This window comes from Xiphophorus couchianus, chromosome 17 (genome assembly GCF_001444195.1).
Source record: "Xiphophorus couchianus chromosome 17, X_couchianus-1.0, whole genome shotgun sequence".
In the NCBI taxonomy this organism is placed as follows: Eukaryota; Metazoa; Chordata; class Actinopteri; order Cyprinodontiformes; family Poeciliidae; genus Xiphophorus; species Xiphophorus couchianus.
Window position 1 is genome coordinate 15,028,558 of NC_040244.1, and position 20,028 is coordinate 15,048,585.

Genomic DNA, 20,028 nt, shown 5'->3' on the forward strand with positions numbered 1-20,028 from the left:
TTAGTCACATTAAAGTCCTCTGTTCAGTTCAGGTTGGATTAGTCTGTTTTAGATTTTAAAATAGAATGGATCCAAATTTGTAGAAAAACTGTGAAACAACCAGTTAGCTTGGCGGCAAATAGCTAACTAGTCGCTGCCTAGCTAGCTAGCTAGCTAGCTTCGATGCTCAGCCATGTTTTCTTATAGTACTTGCCCTACAAGTACATTTTTTTTATGCACCTCACATCAAATGCCTCCACTTCAGAGGGGGTGTACCTTGTTTTTTCTTGTTGTTATTTTTTATATTTACATATGCCCTGTGAAGATCGGTGCTACTGGTACCGCTTGTAGTGAACAGAACAGACATAAAAAGTCTGATTTGATGCAGCGCGACTGGAGAAAATCCGTCTGGTTTTATTAGGGGAGAGGTTAGACGATGTGGGCTAACACAGCCATGAACACAGTGGGTGGGAAGTGGAGCAGATTAACAAGAACAACAGTAAATTGTAACTGACGACCCCAACAAGGGAGGGAAATGCAATTTTGGGCCATAATTCAGTTTCAATAGCGTCTGCTTTGGGTACTAACATGACCATTCGTTATGTTTGTGTGTGTTTAGGTAGCGGCAGAGTACTGTAAGGACACCACTCTGCTGCTGATGGGAGTCATCTGCCTGGCCGCCTCCATAGAGAAATGGAACCTGCACAAACGCATCGCACTGCGCATGGTGATGATCGCAGGGGCAAAACCTGGCATGTGAGTAATATACCTCCGATTTTTTAAAGGGGCAGTATTATGTTGCATTTTGTTAGTTTTACATCATGTTATAAAGTTATTCCCTCATCAAAGGTATAACTGAAGTGTTTGCCCTGGGAGATGAAAGGATTTCTCATTCAGCTGTGCAAAACAGCTGGTTGGACCTAGCTCCGCCTTCAAGACAACGCTCCTCCTCTGAGCTGCAGTTTCCAAGCTTCCTAGCCTCCGTCTCACAGAGCAAATAGCCAGTAGCAATTGGCAAACACTTGGTGGAACTTCACATCCGCTGAGCTCATTATATGAACTACTTCTCAGTGAAGCACTGGTAAAAATTGGGTTAAAGGGTTAATAGAGGCGTCATGTTGTGATGACGTCCTGAGGGCGGAGCTTCAAAAAGAGCAGGAGTTTTTAAAGAGACAGAGGCCCAATTTCAAGCTGTTAAATAACAAAGTGAAATTGCATTTAAGTCATGTTTGAGTACATAGCGTTTTACAATAACTGAAGGTAGGAAGGTGGTTATTTGATTGTGCTATAAAATGCCACAGTGTGGCTGGAAAACACATAATACTGCAGCTATAAGTAAAACATTTGGGAACGTCCCATATGTTCATTTGAATAATAAAAAACAAAACAGGACATGATTTTACCTTGCGGCTCAGGTTGGTGCTGGGCTTCATGTGCTGCACAGTCTTCCTGTCAATGTGGCTCAGCAACACGTCCACCACCGCCATGGTGATGCCCATAGCCGAGGCCGTCCTGCAGCAGCTCATCTGCACCGGCCTGGCCGACTCCCACCACGACTCGGAGACCGGCGACGCTCCAGAGGAGGACAGCGGTGGGTCCACGTTTTTGTTTCCGCATCACTGCGTGTAGCGCAGTGAAACAGTTTTACCCCTGACAAATTTCGTAAACTTTTACTGATGTTTTAGATCTTCAAGTTCATTTTAATATTTTGCAAAGCTAATCTGAGCGAGTACTGGAATCGCTTTTCAAAAAAATGAGCCTCGTTTGGTCTGCCTTAGTCAAACTCTAGCTCATTTGTCCAGAAGGTCCGGCTCGTTTGCCGAGGTGTGAATGCACAATTGAACTCTGACGCAGATCAAAAACATTAACTCTAGTCTGCTTACAATCACAGGTCTCAGTTCGGTTAAAGTGAACTGTATTGTGGTTCGAATACATACATGAATGCCAAGTGGACCTCAGACCAAAAGCAGGAAGCGAACTGGACAGACAGTTTCTATTGTTTTCTGATTCTTCACTTCTTGGAGTAAAGTGTTTTTTTTTTTTTTGGGAAACCGTTTTCTAAAACAACTTTACCCCAATTGACAGCAATTGATGACATCCTCAACTGAAAATGTATTTTTGAATGAAAATAACCCTGGTTATCTTTGTCTGACATTTAATGATGAAACATTGTCACTTAGGTGTGAACAAAAGCAAATCAGAAGAATTCTTTCAGAACAGACAAATAGTTTTTTTTGTTTTTTTTGTAGCTGTGTGAAGGTAAACATGATGCAGAGAACCTTTTTGATCATTTTTTTTTCTGTCATATTGCAGCTGTTTCAACCAAAGAGGAGAACCTGGACAAGAACCAGCTAGAGCTGCTCTATCAAAATGAACAGTATGTGTGCAGAGTCTGGTTTTACATGTTCCTCTCTTCGCCTTTCTTCTTTAGCTTTCAACATCTTTATGCTAAAACATTAGAATTTCTACAAGGTTTTATTTAGGTTCAGTTATAGCAAAAATTAATATTGTGTGGTGGCTACTAGAGGCGTACAATTTGGATTATTTTTCCTATTTAGATGATTGAAGGTGTACCAATAATGGCTGTAACCAACTTGGCTGTAAGCAAAAGTCCCCTTTTGTCTACAGCCAAATTTTCCATCATAATTTATTTTTTTTAATATCTATTTATATTGCTGTTTAAACACATAGATTTACCATATTCTGCGGTGTTTGACAATCATACCAAATATTTTTCACAATTACTTTAACAAATAATTCCTGTTACTTTTACAAAATCTCTTTTACAAGACATGTTATCTCTCTATAGAAGTCAATTTTCTTACCCTTTGTAGACAGAATACTAACATATTATATTATATTATATATTGGCTTCCTGCATATTTTGGTTCCTATTCTGAAATGTTATTAGTCACTTATTACATCTTTAATGGCGAAATTTACTTTAATCAATATTAGTTTGCTCTCGTCTCATAATTAACTATCGACATGCATTCAAGTCCGCCCCCCCCATGCATCTTCTCATGTTTAATACGTTGAAACTTGATCCATGTTTAAATGTGAACATAAAAAGAAATTAAATCACATTTCTGTACGTTCATTCATATTTTATATGTTTTCCAAACTTTTATTGTCTTCATCATGAAACAGTTCTTAAGTGTGTAGTAAATTTGACAGATTTTTTTTCATTTGCATCATTTTGTCTTTGCATTTAGTTTGTGAATCTGATTAAGATTTACATTTCTCTTTTGTCTCCTTTCGAGGAACGAACGCTCCAAACAGGATCTCAGTTCCTTCACCGAGGTAAGATACAGTTTGTGCTGAGGTGAAGAGCACTGGAAAAAATGTTTCATAGCTTTTAAACGTTTTTATTATATTACAACCACAAACTTAAATGTATTTTTGTGAAATAAAAAGCATGTATTTAAATTACTGGCCCAAACAGAAGCGGGCCCAGAGGGTGTGGGGGCCTCATGCAGAAGTTGATGTGGGGCCCCTCTTTCTATTAACAACATCACCACCAAAAATCCTGAGTTTACATTGTAACTGGCAACGCAAGAATTTTACAACAAAAATTATTTTTCATTTTTGCAAAACAAACTTCCCATTTCCTTTAATTCTTATGGTAAAATGTCAAACTGTTATTTATATATATTTGTGTGTGTGTGTGTGTGTTCTAACAGTATTCCCATTCTCAATAAACTAATCTAAGACTTTTAGATCTATAATTTGTGTTGGAATTCAAGTATTTATAGGAGGCCCTAAGCAGCAGCTTGGTTTGCTTGCTGCTTGGGCCGGCTCTGGCCCTGAAGGCAAAACTTTAGAAGAAAAAAACTTACATTGTATACAACCAGCCATCGACAATTTAAGTAAATTCCTCCATACAGTGTGATGTTGCCACCAGCCATATTTCACGGTAAAGATTGATTTTAAAAAATAAATAAAAAATTTATTGTGACATATAAGGTGTTTTTTTTTCCTCACTAAACTTTCTTAAAAGACACACACAGATACACACCATCTGCTAATTAGGTGACTTCAGTCCCACAATAGGCTGACCAGGATTTTATTCTGGGGTTTTAGAGCAAAGGTGACTGAATGCAAATGCGCTCCAGTCTTCTATTAGGATGCAAATTTACAAACCACCTACTCATCCTTTTCCCTTTCACCTCCCAATGACCTTTGTGTTCACCTATCCCGTAAAGTTTGTGGTTGAAATGCGATAAAACGTGGGAAATATGAAATGGTCAATGGATAAAAAGATGCAAATAATAACAAAACATAAACCGGTCAAATCTGTCTTTCTCCTTTTGCCCCGTAGGGTCAGGCGGGTGAGCTGAACGGTTTCGGTCTTCAGCCCGTCTTGAACAAGACTTTTGTTCGACAAACCAACGGACACCTGCCGCAGGTCGGGGAACAAAACGCCGTCGCTTTAAACTCTCTCTCGGCGGCTCCCCGCCAGCTATACTGTTGAATTCAGTCGAAGCGTTTCCGTGATTCCTCTTTAGGTTGCCATAGAGATCCCAAACGTGAAGCGAGTGAGAGCCAGGAGAGACTCCCAGTACCCCACGAAGAGGGACCACATGATCTGCAAATGCCTGTCGCTCAGCATCACCTACGCAGCGACCATCGGAGGACTGATCACCATCACCGGGACGTCCACCAACCTCATCTTCGCCGAGCAGTTCAACACGTAGGTCCATGTTCTGTTTCTGTTTCAGTGGGCAAAGGTCATGCTTTTTATTCTCCGCTATAAGAACCTTAGACCACTGTCTGCCAGCAAGTGGAGGTTTCAGAAATCAACAATTGAGCTTTACGTGGAAAAAACCCCCTGAAAATGAGCATTAATTTTCTTCAATACGAGCTATTTAACTGGTAGCAGGTGTGGAGGATTTTTACTCTTAACCTCAAAAGATCTACTTAGCTTAATGTTTGTCACGTTAGCCCAATAGCAGGTTTTGATTTTTCTTTTTGTTCTTTTTTTTAAAATAAATTCTGATTTTAACATGTGTAGTTCAAAGACGTAAGTCGGTAAACCGGTGAATTTGATGATTCTACATTGAACCGAACACATTTAAAATACACCATGAGGTTCAGAAAACCTTTATTCTAAATGTGCAACAACAGTATTACCGTCTTAGTACAGCTTAGTCGCTGTCTGTGTTGTTTTTATGGTGGGCGGTCCTGTTGTTTTGAGAAAACAAAACCCCTGTTATCTGGGATTTTTTCCAACACAAAATAACGAAGCTGATTTTTGTGGAGCAGCAAAGTGCCGTATACTGGGATCAGTGGTGTGGAATTCACAGGATTCTGCTGTGTCGTGCATTACTTTCCTCAACTTCCTAGCCTCATTAGTTAATTTTTAAATATAAGAGGATCAAGTAAACGGCTGGAAATAAATAAAAAAAATTCAATGCAATTCAATATAAAGCTAATGATTAGCTGAATTAAACAGAGAATAAAGTGATTGTTGTTGTGTTGTGTACTCGCTACAGTATTTTGGGGGAGAGTGCGGGTTAGGCAAAGCAGACATGCAGTAGTGCGACAGGGATGTAATGGAGAACTTTGTAAAACTTAAAAATTTCTCTGAAGTTGCGCATTTTTAAATCGGTATTTTAAAAAAAACTGCTTTAAGTATGAATTATAAGACTTTTTTTTTTTTTAGGTAAATGTTTTTGGGGTTTTTTCTAATTCATTCTGTTGAGAGAGCAAAACGATAATATTTTTTATTCTGATGCCAACAGATTTTCATTCAAAATTTCCTGATACTTCAAACAACATGGAAGCTAAACAAACATAGAAGCTATTACTGTGACGGCAGCTCATAATGACCATCTTTCCATTTGGTTTCGAACACATGTGCGGCTAGTTTTGGCAACCACGTTGCTGTGATTTAACACTCTGTGTGAAATCAGATCCCGGGGGCCTTGAAGGGTCTTAAATCAAACTAATCAGCCTGTACAGTCCTAATAGAGCCGATTTTCTTCAGCCAGTGTTTTTAAGCCCCACAGAATGGCCTCCTTCATGTCACAGCTCAGTGGGCAAAGGTCATGCTTTTTATTCTCTGCACAGTTGGGTGTGCGTGCGCGCGTGTGCGTGTGTCTGTGTGTGTGTGTGCGTGTGTGTGTGTGTGTGTGTGTGTGGCAGAGTATACTCTTTTATACTCTAAATATACTCTTAATCCTAAGAGTATATTTCCGGGAACGGGAATCTTTTGAGAAAGTTAACTCTTTGCTTAAAAACAAGACTCGTGGTGGACGCGTAGAGAGTGCAGTTGCTCTCAAAAGTATGCAAGTCCCGTTTTCTGTGACCAAAACAAAATAAAACAACGTGGTTGCAGAAATGCCTAAACTAAAACTTTATTGAGTTTAGTCATATTCTGACACTCTTTGCCTTCCAAAGGTTCAGACTGTAAGGACGTCTCTCATCTGGATTCACTGGAAAATAAGACCCACCTTTATTTTCAGCTCTCTAATGCCAAAGCTATTGAGAAAACCTTGATTAAAAATCTAAGGCACATTCGAAGAAAAGCAACCCCAGAGTATGATGCTGCCACCACCATGTGCCCAGGTGGTTTTTTTTGTGATGTTCAGTGCCGTGTTTGTATTGTTTCATCCACTTTGTAGGCTGGAACCAGATGCAATTTCCTATTGTGCTATCAATTTAACGATGTCACTCAGTTTGTTAAAAAAAATTACCCTCCAACTCTGTAATGCATCCAGACCCACCATGCTTTTTCCTAAGCTGAGAAGATAGGACACATCTAAAAAAAAGTATATAATTGGCTGCTCTGCTACAAATTTTTGAGTTAAGTTCAGGCTCTGTAATTAATCACATTTTACTCAAACTATATAAACAAAATAAGCAACATTTTCAATTCAAAACCCCTTTTTGCAGTTGATTTATTGAATAAATGAGCTCAATACCACTGACATTTCTTGATTTTAATTTGCTATTTTGGTTCTTCGGCCGTCTGATTGGTCCCAAGTGTTCAGGAAGTGTTTCAGGAACTCCTGATCATTCATAGAACTTCTTTAGGAATGTGGACTTTGGACATTCCTAGCGTTTTGGATGTCTGTGCTAGCTACACATTTAGCATTGAGGTGCTAATATCTTCGCTGCTCGGCTAATTCCTTTTAGCATGACAGAGGTTTTTTTTAGCATGTTGTTTTTAGAAGCAAACATTCAGCCACAGTGGACCAAGGGAAACGTCTCTCACTATTAGCGGATGTCGTTTGTGCGTCAGATTTACGGATGTACGAGAAACCCGCGAAAAATTTTAGCGCATTAAAATCTACTAATTAATGAATCAAAATAGCCCCGGCCCTATTTTAAGAACACTTTTGTCCTTGTCTTGACTTGACTGTAAGCGAAGACGCTAAAAACATTATTAACCGCAGGTAGCATTGCTACTTGGCAGAATCATATTTGTTTGAATCCGACTGAAGTTTTGGTTTCAGTGAAATAAATCCGGTTGAGTCTGCAGGTTTTCAGTGACTCTCACACCGACTCCACCTGTTGGTGCTCAGATTTGTGAGACAAACAGCCGTCATTCACAGCAGGCGTGAGGCCGTGACGCGGTTCGGGGTTTGATTGTTGTTTTTCATTCATATCAGCTGAAATGCGACACACCTGCTTGTTCTCGTCTGTCCTTTTAAAACGCTACAAGTTCCCTTCCCGTCTCCCTGTCTGGATTTTTCCCTTTTCCAGTCGCTATCCGGAGGCGAAGGTGATCAACTTCGGCACCTGGTTCATCTTCAGCTTCCCCATAGCCATCATCATGCTGGTCCTCACCTGGCTCTGGCTGCACTTCCTCTTCCTCGGCTGCAAGTGAGCGCACTTCTTTCTTTCTTTTTTTGTTTTTCTGCTCTCGGTCACACACATCCAGGTGTGTAATTATTAGTGTTGCTCACGCTCGCATCTTGTCATTACGGCAATCCGTTGGTGTGTAACTCAGGCCGCTGCCGTCTCTGTGCTCAGCTTCAGAGAGACGTGTTCGCTGAGTAAGAAACGCAAAACCAGGAGAGAAACGATGTCTGAGCAGCGGATCCAGGAGGAGTACGCCAAGCTGGGCCCCATCAGGTGACTGGAGAGGCTCATGTCGGAGTGTAGTCTGGAAAAACTGCTGTGTTTTTTATTGGGATTTTTTCTTAAGTGACGTATCGACACAAATGAGCTCAGAAATGTTAAAGTTAATTGTTTTTTTTTTAACCTCAATTCTCAAGTCTTGCTGCACCTATCAGAAGTTAATTCCAACCAAACCTTTCTTGTTTTAGCCGACTTAAAATTACAAAAATGACAAGAAACGAGAAAGCAGTTGGCTTCAGGTGTGACCTCAAAACACAGCTAACTCAGATGCGTCAGTTAACCTGTCGAGACGTTTGTGGAGAGAAACCTCATAGGTTTGACACAAGTCAAACATTTTACAGATTGTAGACGGGGGTACACATTATCCCTGACACTAACCAAATGTTTGCAAGCGTTTGAATTCAATAAAAGCAACACATTTTCTAAAAACGGGCAGTTTTCTGGCACTTGGCAAATAGAAATAAATTTGGTAATTCTAACTAAGATAAAGTGCTGCATTTTATCTTCTTTTATTTTTTACACTATTTTGTGTTGCTCTTTCATAAAAAGATACAATGAGATATTTAGTCAGTTTTCTAGTTGTAAGGGTCACAAATTTAGAAATGGAGGAGTTAAAACTTTACTGCATCCAGCTTGTCTGAGGTCGAACCCAGACGTGGCTGCGATGCCCACAACAGTTGCGACAGTTGGTGACGTGCCTTTTTGTGGTTGCATTGCAGCTACCCCGAGGTGGTGACGGGGATTTTCTTCATCCTGATGACTCTGCTGTGGTTCACCAGAGAGCCCGGCTTTGTGCCCGGCTGGACGTCGCTCTTTGAGAAGTAAGCGGCTCCGGACGTCGCAAAACAACTCCTCTGTGGTCCTGTGCTCGGCGGCCCTGCCGTCCGCTCCAAAAATGATCCAATATGGCACCATCGCGGGACACGATGGATTTTTGTTTGTCTTTGTCTCCAGGAAGGGCTACAGGACCGATGCAACCGTGTCTGTCCTCCTGGGCTTCCTGCTCTTCCTCATCCCCGCCAGACGTCCCTTCTCATCATCCTCACCCAGCTGCAGTAACTCAGGTCGGTTCCAGTGGAACAGCAAAAACACATTTTTTATTTATTTGTTTATTTTACCAGTTGTAAATCACGCAGTAAAACTTACCAAGAATTTCCCAATGAAGCAATGAATTTCACAAATAAGTCCAAAAACCCCCCTCAAGGTAATCAGCTTTATGTTATGTTTGCTTTTTGTTTTTATTTTTTTTAACCTTCAGAAGACAGTTCAGACCCCGACCCTCTCGCCCCCATGATCACTTGGAAAGATTTTCAGAGGCTGATGCCGTGGGAGATCGTGATCCTGGTCGGAGGAGGATACGCGCTCGCGGCCGGCTGCAAGGTAAAACACACGCATCTTTGCTGATGCGGCAACACAACAACATGTACAAACTCTTCCCAAACAAATCATGTAGTTCTGCCTGTCGGTCAGCCTGGTGTTTCCGTAAAAAAAAATTTTTCCCGATTGGTCAGATTTGTATTTGTGGGATTAATAAACCGTAACCTGCAGGTGTCGGGCCTGTCTGTGTGGATTGGCAGGCAGCTGGAGCCCATGAGCGGCCTTCCGCCCTGGGCCGTCACCCTGCTGGCCTGCCTCCTGGTGTCGGCGGTCACAGAGTTTGCCTCCAACCCAGCAACTCTTACAGTCTTCCTGCCCATCCTGTCAGCTCTGGTACGTATGTCAGGTCCTCCACTTTGCATGCGTTGAAAATCTTGCATTAAGTCACAAGTGTCAAACTCCAGTGCTAAAGGGTCGCTGTCCTGCAGTTTTTAGATGTGCCACAGGTACAAAACACTGGAATGAAATGGCTTAATTACCTCCTCCTTGTGTAGATCAGTTCTCCAGAGCCTTAATGACCTAATTATTCTATTGAGGTGTGGTGCAGCAGAGGCACATCTAAAAGTTGCAGGACAGTGGCCCTTGAGGACTGGAGTTTGACACCCCTGCATTAAGTCCTTAACTTTCGGCGATAATGAAAAGAAACATGGCTAAATGTAGAACTGCTACGTTAGGAGTACCGTCTGTAGAAAGACGGAGAGTAAACAAAGTTAATATGGGTGATAGTTCTGTCAACTGGGAAAGAGACACAGCTAAACATTATCTGCGTTTCTATTGGCAGTATAATTGTGCAATTTGACATTTTGAAAATAAATGAAAATGTGCCAATTATAGAAAAATGCTTGTTTTTCAATAAAACAGGACCTTAGGTAGATGTTGTTACAGTTTACAAAGCAGCAAAAAATATTTGCCCCATTACAGATTTCTTTTTTTTGTTTGCTTAGTCACATTAAAGTCAAATGCTTCAGACCACTGAAAAAAATGTATTATCTGATCACTGCCTGTTCTGTAGAATCACAAACTCGGTTTAATAGAACTTGTCTGACACCAAGAAGTAGGCTCAAAACTTTACAAAGTGCTAAATGTTCAGATAAAGAAGTTCAAGAACCAGTTAGAAACAAAGTCAAAGTTTTGGCTCTAAGATGAGGTGGTTTTTAGACCATATTGAAATTTGTTTATTTCGCAAAACAACAGTCGAAACACTTTTTTCGCCCCACATGATCAACAACCGGATGTTGCCATTGGAGGAACCCATGAAGCAGACGACAGAAAGTAGTTGGAGGATGACTTATTGCGTGAACCAACGTATTCATGTGTGATTTTATAGCATTTTTAAAAATTCAATGTAGAATACAGTAATTGTGAAATAGTTTTTTTTCAACATTAGCGGAATATTGACAAAGTTTTGTGGAGATTTGTAATGGAAACGCCGAGCCGTTTGGGTTACTTTTTTGGGGAAGAAAATCAAATGGCACATATACTTAATATGTCGGTATTAATATTGGTACCCTTATTTAGGAAAGAGCAACACTGCTAAACGTAGAACTGCTGGGTCAGGAGTACTTTCCATGAAAAAACATTAATGGTAGCGGCACTAGGAGCTCTATTGATGGATTTATCTGGAGAAGAGACACTGCTAACACACTAGCACGGAGTGATGAGAACTGATGGCTTAATACACAAAGGAGATGCAGCTAAGCTAACAAGCTAGCTTTGTCTAGTACAGAGTAATAGTTGTCAAAGACAGCAATGCTTTGACTGATGGCTTTATGCACAAATGAGACACAGCTGAGCTAGCAAACTAGCTAGCCTAGGTATACCCCCCAAAGAAATGATACAGAAAACACAACATAGTTGATGAAATGTTAGGTTTTTTTTATTACAGATTACACGCTTGGTTGTACCAGATAATGCTCACTAAAACTCGACCATCATGCATTTAAATAAACAATACCAGAGATCACCATGTTCAAGTATAAGGGTGTCCAAATATGCACTTGGCACCAAGACACACTAGGCCGCAGTTCGATGATTGACTTTATCATCGTTTCATCGGATCTGCGGCTGTATGTCTTGGACACTCGGGTGAATAGAGGTGCGGAGCTGTCCACTGACCACTACCTGGTGGTGAGTTGGCTCCGGTGGTGGGGGAGGATGCCGGTCAGACCTGGCCTAAAACGTGTTGTGAGGGTCTGTTGGGAAAGTCTGGCGGAATCCCCTGTGAGACGGAGCTTTAACTCCCATCTCCGGCAGAACTTCGAACAGGTTCCGGGAGAGGTGGGGGACATCGGGTCTGAGTGGACCATGTTCCATGTCTCCATTGTCGAGGCGGCTTATCTGAGCTGTGGCCACAAGGTACCTGTCGCGGCGGCAACACTCAAACCCGTAGATGGACACCTTTGGTGAAGGATGCAGTCAGGCTGAAAAAGGAGTCCTATTGGGCCTTTTTGGCCTGTAGGACTCCGGAAGCAGCTGATGGGTACCGGCGGGTGAAGCGGCATGCGGCTCGGTTGGTTGCTGAGGCAAAAGCTCGGGCGTGGGAGGAGTTTGGAGAGACCATGGAGAAAGACTTTCGTACGGCTTCGAGGCGATTCTGGTCCACCATCCGGCGTCTCAGAGGGGGGAAGCAGTGCGGCACCAACACTGTTTGTAGTGGGGATGGTGTGCTGCTGACCTCAACTCAGGACGTTGTGGGCCGGTGGGCAGAATACTTCGAAGACCACCTCAATCCCACCAACATGTCTTCCATTGAGGAAGCTGAGCCTGGGGACTCTGGGTTGAGCTCTCCAATGTCCTGCCCCTAGTGGAGGAGTTCAAGTATCTTGGGATCTTGTTCACGAATGAGGGAAGAAGGGAGCGAGAGGTCGACAGGCAGATTGGTGCAGTGTCTGCCGTCAAGCGGGCGCTGTACCGGTCTGTCGTGGTGAAGAGAGAGCTGAGCCAAAAAGCGAAGCTCTCGATTTACCGGTTGATCTACATTCCCACCCTCATCTATGGTCATGAGCTTTGGGTCATGACCGAAAGAACGAGATCGCGGATACAAGCGGCCGAAATGGGTTTTCTCCGTAGGGTGGCTGGGCTCTCCCTTAGAGATAGGGTGAGAAGCTCAGTCATCCAAGAGGGACTCAGAGTAGAGCCGCTGCTCCTTCACATCGAGAGGAGCCAGTTGAGGTGGCTTGGGCATCTGGTCAGGATGCCTCCTGGACGCCTCCCTGGTGAGGTGTTCCGGGCCCGTCCCACCGGGAGGAGGCCAAGGGGAAAGACCCAGGACACGCTGTGGAGGGACTATGTCTCTCAGCTGGCCTGGGAATGCGTTGGGATTCCCCCGGAGGAGCTGGAACAAGTGGCTGGGGAGAGGGAAGTCTGGGTCTCCCTTCTGAAGCTGTTACCCCCACGACCCGACCCCAGATGAGCGGAAGAAAATGGGTGGATGGAATACCAGAGATTTGTAGAACTCTCATAAGTGCTGTGGTGAAATGAACTTAAAATACAAAAGCTTGCTCTCATGTAAAATTTTGTTCCATCTCCATTCTTAAATAATTTTTCAATCATTGTGTTATCGTCATCTTGCCTCCTCCTCCTTCCCTCCGTTTGATCTCCAACGAACAGCCACTCTCCCCCGTTTCCCCCTTGTAATGTTCCCTGACTGTATCCGTATTGTTCTTCACCCCACGGTCCAGTCGGAGACCCTGCTCATCAACCCCCTCCACACTCTGATCCCATCCACCATGTGCGTGTCATTTGGGGTCATGCTTCCAGTGGGGAACCCCCCCAACGCCATCGTCTTCAGTTACGGCCACGTGAAGATCAGCGACATGGTAGGTCTCTAACACACACTCTTAGTGCACCTGCAGCATCAAACGGCTTCAGATTTGTTTTGTCTAAAATCAAAGAATAATGTTTTGTTTTCTTTTAGAACTGAATGTTCCTGTACTTTTTTTTTCTCCCCAGTCATTTCAGGTCAGTTTATGTGTGTTCTTTAATCTTCCCATCCAGGTGAAAGCAGGGTTTGGAGTGAACCTGATCGGCGTGGCGGTGGTTATGTTAGCCATCACCACTTGGGGCGTCCCGCTTTTCAACCTGACCGAGTTCCCCGCCTGGGCAGTGGCCAGAAACGTCACCGGAGGCTTATAACCAACGCCGAGCTAAGACTCAACGTTCAACTGTTAGCCTAAGCTAACGTTAGTGGGTCTACAAGGCATCATCTGTGTCTGGTGTACAGCCAATAGAAAGGAGTTGAGGCAGGGGGTAAAATTAGAAAAGAAGAGTTTTTATGATGAAGACAGAAAAAAACAAAAAACATGACGGAGTCAAAAGGATCGTCTTCCCCAGAAAGAGACTGAGAGAACCGGCCTTACGGAAAGAAAGACGAGAAAATGGCGGAAAGCTAGCTTAGCTAGAATATTAGCTTCAGTTTAAGTTGGCCATATTGTGGTCGCTCCGGGGGAAAACCGAACTTCAACAAATTAACTTTACCTCCGTTGCTACAAATACGCTGATTCTTTCAATGAAGCAATACAAATTAGAAAGCTAATTGAGGCAAATGAAGAGCTCATATCGTATTGATATTTCAAATATACAACAGAACTGAGAGGTTTTATTGTCTTTTTTTTATGTTTTTTTTTTTTTTTTACAAATTCACCATAAATAAAATGTCTTAATGTATTCTTTGTACTCTTGTAGTAAACGTTACAATAGAAATAAGCTAACTAGCCACTTGTTAGAAGCCTCTTTTATGCTTTACCTAGGTGTGCATGGTAGCGTAGCGCACTGGTCAACTGGTTAAAGCGAGGTTTCTACTGTGGCTGTACTGTATCAATACACTCACTGATTAAAACAGTAAAGAGGAAGAACCCAGAAGAAACTGGTGTAATACTGTGGCGGGTATGTAATTAGTTTTGACTTTTACACTCTGGTACATCTAGAAGAGAACATAATTTGTACGGAAAAGCTGATGGTGCTGCAGGCAGTGGGGCAGAACGTTCAACTGTTAGCTTAAGCTAACGTTAATGGATCTACAAGGCATCATCTGTGTCTGGTGTACAGATGTAACTAAAGCAACAGTTTTTACCTTGACGAAATTATGATGCAGGCTAGTTAAGTCTGAACTGACAACACACCAGCATTCTGATTCATGTGTTTTTACAACTAAAGAAGGTACTGCAAGCTCTTTAACAAGGTTAAAATCTTTTTTCTTTTTTTGTTTTTTAAAGTTCGGAATTAATTATTTGTTGGCCTTTCATTGTGAAGATCTTCAAGAACTTCTGTCTTAGCTGTATTGAGATTTTTAACTTCAAACAGTCCTGCTACTAGCAGTACTGCAGCTGCAATGCTAGCAAATATATCTGAGAAGCTAGCCACAAGTTTAACAGACTAAATTAACACCGATGATTGCAAACACTCAACTCAAAATGACCTAAGCTGCTGGAGAGTGATGCTAACTGTATGAAGTTTAAAAGAAAAAACAACCTACATAAAATATTTAGCATTTGGTGCTCTTTTGTAGTCCAAATGTACTGAGAGTTGGAGATGCTGCTTTTGATGGATAATCCGAAAACCTGGAGCTGCTATTATTGGATTTAACCTTCAGAAATTGTACTACTTTTTTTTTCATTCCTACTCCAGTGATCTTCACTCACCATCGCTCAGACTGTGACGCTGCCACTTATCCACTCAGGGCCCTGCAACCTGAGGCTCTGGAGTCAAAAGTGGTTATTTGGACCTTCCACAATGGTTCTTAATACTTTGGGTAAAAATAATAAAGAAACAACCTTTTAATAAAAAATATATATATATATATATATATACAGTATATATATAGATTTACTGTATATTGTTTTAAATGAGGCTTAATAGTTTTTGGTTTTTTCGCAGCACTAAATTTTCACAACAGAATGACATTAAAAATAGCCATAATATTTTGTCATTTCTCTTTTTGGGAAACACTTTTTTTCTTCTTTCTCTTTATCTTAAAACAACAAAAATTCACTGTGGTCCCCACAGTCTTAAGGGACACACTAAGACTGAATGCACTTTTACAAGTTTTTTTTGTTTTTGTGCGTGTGTCTCGTTTTGGGAATTGACGGTCTGACGGGACAAACCTTCCAGTTCCCCGCTATTGACTGTGACATCTGCTGCGCAACTCCGGAGCATCACATTAAACCTGCAGTAGTATCAAACATAATGTTTTTCAAAAATTATAAGGTGTCTTTTTCTCTAAAGGTCATGTTACACTTGCAGCTCTGAGTTTTATTTAGCTGGACTGAAGGCAGAAATGTAAAGGTAGCTGACCCCTGTTTTGACCATCACTAATTTGAGCAAATTATGTCTTCTGAGTGCTTGACTTGGATCTCGACTGTTTTCCCAGTGAGTGTAGTCAGCCTACTGTACATATAACCAAATGTTTTTCTTCATTTGGATAAAATCTAATTCACCACACACAAACCAGGGCTTCCTATCATGGGACCAATCATTTTTTGCAAAGGTTCTAAAGCTGATTTGAAGCTTTGCACCAAATACCAAATTTGTTTTTGCCGCCTGTTTTATTCAAAACGTCTTGAAATGCTTTTTCTGTATCAAGCCTGTAATGCTAAAATGTTGGCTGCCTGTTTTAAACCTGGATTCAAACCTTATAAGCTCATTGGTGCCTTGCTGTGATGTTGGAAAACCTCTGTTCACGGCTTACTTTCTTAAATCTTGCACATTGTTTACTCTGCTTACGACAAGAATGTATTTCCAGTAGTGACCCTTTATTCTTTACTAAAAATAATCTTGAAACTTTGCTTTTTATATATATATTTTTGTCTTTTGTCATATCTCAATGTCCTTAAGGTTGCAGGGAGAAGTATTCGGTTGTTGGATTAGCTCCGTTTTTTTTGAGGTGTAGGAAGTACATGACTGGATTACGGGCAAGAGAAGAATTTATGTGAGGCAGCAGAGTCCATTCAAGCTCTGGTTGACTGAAAACTGAGTACGGGACTGTATTGTGCAATAGTTCAATCCACTCATCAAATCACAATAACTCTTATGGTGGCAAAGTCGAAAAGGTTTACGCAAAACCCTCCATTGTACTGAGCAGAAATGCAAAAGGTATGTTTTATGTTTTCACAGAAAATACAAAATTGATATGTAATTTGTGACTGTTTTGTACTGCCAGAGGCCTTAGACCCCTGTTAGAAGTCTACAGTTTTCTTTGTGGTTTGTAGATTTCTACAGGGTTCCTACACATTTACGGGGTCAAAATTTCATCTCCAAAGAAGTTCTTGATCAGGTTCATTTCAAAATGTGGTACTTCCAAAGATCAAGCTATGGAAACTTCTAAATGTAAAAAGGTAATGACTGGAGCATGAGCGGAGGGATGATTGATGGATAAATGGCCAGATTGGGAGATGAGTGACCGAAAGAGGAATTGTTGGATTACGGGACGACTGGTCAGATGGACAGATGAATGGCTGGACGTAGTGATGAGTGGATTGATCGGTGTATGAAAAGTAGGACGAATGGACAGTTGGACTGACTGGACAGAGGGGCGGCCTTACAAACGGGTGGACAGACTGACTGATACATTTGACACCAAGAACTTTTATCAAACTCCAGAATGTAGGAACCCTGTTTCTAGCAATGGTTTCATTGAAGACCTTTGACCCGGAGGCCACACTCCTTTGTAAATACACACTGATTTGTAATATAAACACAATGTGTTTTTTGTTTGGTTTCTTTTTGCCCGTTTCTAATTACCTGTAACATTCTCAAATCAGCTGTTTTATCCTGAAAGGGTATTCATATTACGCTAGAGTTAGAAAACAATATACATGTGCGACAATAAAAGCCATCAAAATCACCCTGTTGGTTTGGTTAATTCCAAAACTGTAGTGAATGTTGATGTTTTTTTCAGAGTGGCCATAATCCAGAATCTTGAATCCTCTGCGACAGAAACAGTTGATCCGGTTATACAAACTGCACAGCCACTTCTGGGTGGAGTCCACTGATCTTGATTTTCCATTAAGACCAATTTGTAGAAAAAAGAAAAATACATTAAGTAATTCTAAGGAACAATGTCCAATAACTTGCCAGGTTGTGCAATTCTTAGGATTCAAACCTCGTCACATAAATAACGGTAAAGGTGAGGTGTTTTTGTGTTCACGATGAAAACTCCACTCAGGAGTTCATGTGATTAAAAGTCAGTCTCCAGAGTTCCTGTTTGGTAGGAGTTAGGAGTTTACTTGTGGGCCTTCAGCAGGTGTGAAGCCTTCTGTCTGCATCTTCTCTTTGTACTTCAGGAAGTCTCTCCTCTTGGTGAAATATTTCACCTGCCGGGAAGAGATGGGGGGAGAGGGGTGAATTAAAGAGACGAAACACAAGCCCTAATTCTGCATCGCTTTACACCTTGATGACTTGAGTAAACAGGAAGTCATTCTGTGCGTTTGACCTTCGGCATATCCGGTGTCCGAACTTTTGTCGAAGTGTAATTTGAGTCTTTCGCACAGAAAACGATTCAAATTGTGATCAACTTGGATCTCACAGATTTCTGATCCATCTGTCCATTCAAAGATAAATGATTCACACCAACATACCTTAATGACGTTTGGTTTGAACTGGGCAGTTTTAAATAACTTTAAATATGGTTAAGCTCCATGAGTATTAGGGCCAGGCTAAGAACTTTTTTTTTTAATTACAAGAAAATTGTACAACAAAGTCATAGTACACAAATAAAGTCGAAATAATGAGATTAAAGTCCCATAGTACCACTTTATTCTCATAAGACTGACTATATTCTCGTTACATGACTTTATTCTTGTAATTGTTTATTTCTTAGCCTAGTCCTAATACCTTGTTTTACAGTTTCTGCTGCCAAGTCAGCTTATTCTTGACTTAGCATAATGCTACATAAAACATGGCGGCTTCCAACAGACAGGTCCCAAATTTAAAGCCAGGATATTTTAAAAAGAACCTAATCTTACATCCAATGAGAGACCCAGCTGTCTTAAAGGGGCGGGGCCAGTTACAGCAGCAACCTATACCAAAGTTTTAATATATTGGAGTTTAAATTTCGCAAAACATTAGTCAGCGATTTAAGATCAGAATTTAGAGAAAGTGCTGGAAAGAGCTAATGATCTGAAACAATCAGGTGCGACCAAAAAAAAAAAAAAGTAATCTAGAAGTGGACTTTATCTGACAACTACTAATTAATCTCTTAACAACTTAACATGAGAAACAGATGTGCAGATTAGTTTTATTTTTAAAGAAATGTTACATTTCCTGAGTTTTCGAGCATCTCTGCTTCAACGAGCACAGCAGGTGATTAAAAACGAGGAGGTACTTTACCCACTGAGCTGGACATTTGGCCTCGAAGTCTCCCTGGACCTGCTGGCAGGATTGAATCTTGTCGTTGTTGTCGTCCAAACATTGCCAGAGTTGATCCCTGGCGTCCCAGCAGGCCTTCCTCTGCGCTGAGTTTGGAGCCGCCATTCCTGATCACCTGCAGGAGAGATTAGGAGAATCTATGCTGCAGAAAGAGCTGCTGGTTGGTGGGTAAATTGTTGAAAAACAGCTTCCTTTCATAATTCGAATGTATTTTTAAACTACGTTCTGATGAAATGTACTTTGAATTTTTTTTTTTGTCCTTACACCGCTGACTAATTAGTAAGTAATAACAGAGTAAACTGTCAGCTGTCAATTTAACTTCGCCGTTACTTACCGAATAAAAAGCTAAACAAATAAAAAGACGACTCCGCGGTTCCGACCCACTTCTTCTCTTCCCCTCGTCACTCCATTAAAAAAGACAATTACCACAGCTTAGCTTCAAAAACAACGTATGGTAGGTACACTTTTGTAACATGAAGGGGATGGAGGACGTGAAGGACAAGCGCGACAACAACAGCACTTCCTCGTCGCGCGGTAATTACGTGTACATGCAATTACGTGGTTGGGCCAGGTGATGTCGCTGTTGTACAACAAACTTGAAGACGGAAAATGAAAATTGTTAAATTGTCTTTGGGAAAAAAATGGATTTAATTTAACTATTTTTTTAATGAAAACACTTAATTTCAGGATAGTTCTATTTCATGGACTACTTTATTACCGTAATACTCACCAAAATGTTGTCTTTGTGCAATCATTTCAGCTAATTAAACCTTGTTTCTCACTTTTGTAAAAGCATTATATAATATGTATGGGTTTTCTCGCCCTTTTTTGGATATATTTACATTTAAATTGTCTTCATTGAGAGCGAAGTGGAACCACAGTCAAATTAATATTTAAAAAAGTAACAATGAGAGATGAACCGGTGAATATGTGACTCTCAGGTTGTTGAGGCACACGTTTTCTTGATTTGCTGGAAAACAAAAATGTTTAAATTCAACATTTACAGTTAAGAAACAGACTTTATAAGGTTTGATTTGAAACAGAGAGACTCTTTGTGAAGTAAAAACCATTTCCACGTGTCTTCTCCAGATGTGAAAGAGAGTTAAAGTTAACCAACAGGAATCAAGCTAGAAGAGGAACACATTTTCACGCAATAACAATGTGAAGGCAGAGCAAAGTTTTAATAATCACACATGTCTGCATAATAAGACCGTGCGTGAA

At 41.1% G+C, this 20,028-nt stretch overlaps 2 protein-coding genes across 3 annotated transcripts in view; one reads left to right on the forward strand and one right to left on the reverse strand.

The window, feature by feature from the left end:
- The window catches only part of slc13a4 (solute carrier family 13 member 4), a 39,695-nt gene extending 22,411 nt beyond the window's left edge, over positions 1–17,284 (forward strand). For both annotated transcript variants that reach the window (XM_028044080.1, XM_028044079.1), the window contains exons 3-16: positions 599–735; positions 1,395–1,570; positions 2,293–2,356; positions 3,243–3,282; positions 4,301–4,387; positions 4,488–4,672; positions 7,690–7,809; positions 7,960–8,061; positions 8,787–8,888; positions 9,022–9,131; positions 9,326–9,447; positions 9,616–9,777; positions 13,125–13,262; positions 13,441–17,284. In XM_028044080.1, the coding sequence (XP_027899881.1) occupies positions 599–735; positions 1,395–1,570; positions 2,293–2,356; positions 3,243–3,282; positions 4,301–4,387; positions 4,488–4,672; positions 7,690–7,809; positions 7,960–8,061; positions 8,787–8,888; positions 9,022–9,131; positions 9,326–9,447; positions 9,616–9,777; positions 13,125–13,262; positions 13,441–13,578 (1,683 nt within the window). In that variant the 3' untranslated portion in view covers positions 13,579–17,284. The remainder of the gene's footprint in view (positions 1–598; positions 736–1,394; positions 1,571–2,292; positions 2,357–3,242; positions 3,283–4,300; positions 4,388–4,487; positions 4,673–7,689; positions 7,810–7,959; positions 8,062–8,786; positions 8,889–9,021; positions 9,132–9,325; positions 9,448–9,615; positions 9,778–13,124; positions 13,263–13,440) is intronic.
- coa6 (cytochrome c oxidase assembly factor 6) lies at positions 17,282–19,340 on the reverse strand. Its single transcript, XM_028044131.1, has 3 exons — positions 19,142–19,340; positions 18,769–18,922; positions 17,282–17,753 (listed from the first exon to the last, which is right to left on the reverse strand). The coding sequence occupies exons 2-3, from the start codon at positions 18,910–18,912 to the stop codon at positions 17,655–17,657; spliced, it is 243 nt and encodes an 80-aa protein (XP_027899932.1). The 5' UTR covers positions 18,913–18,922; positions 19,142–19,340; the 3' UTR covers positions 17,282–17,654.
- Positions 19,341–20,028: the final 688 nt, after the last annotated feature.

Bases quoted from the DNA above. Each gene is read 5' to 3' on its own strand.
- coa6 (XM_028044131.1), bottom strand. From the start codon at position 18,912: ATGGCGGCTCCAAACTCAGCGCAGAGGAAGGCCTGCTGGGACGCCAGG. The intron at 17,754-18,768 runs GTAAAGTACCTC...TCTTCCCGGCAG, and splicing joins CCAAATGTCCAGCTCAGTGG to GTGAAATATTTCACCAAGAG.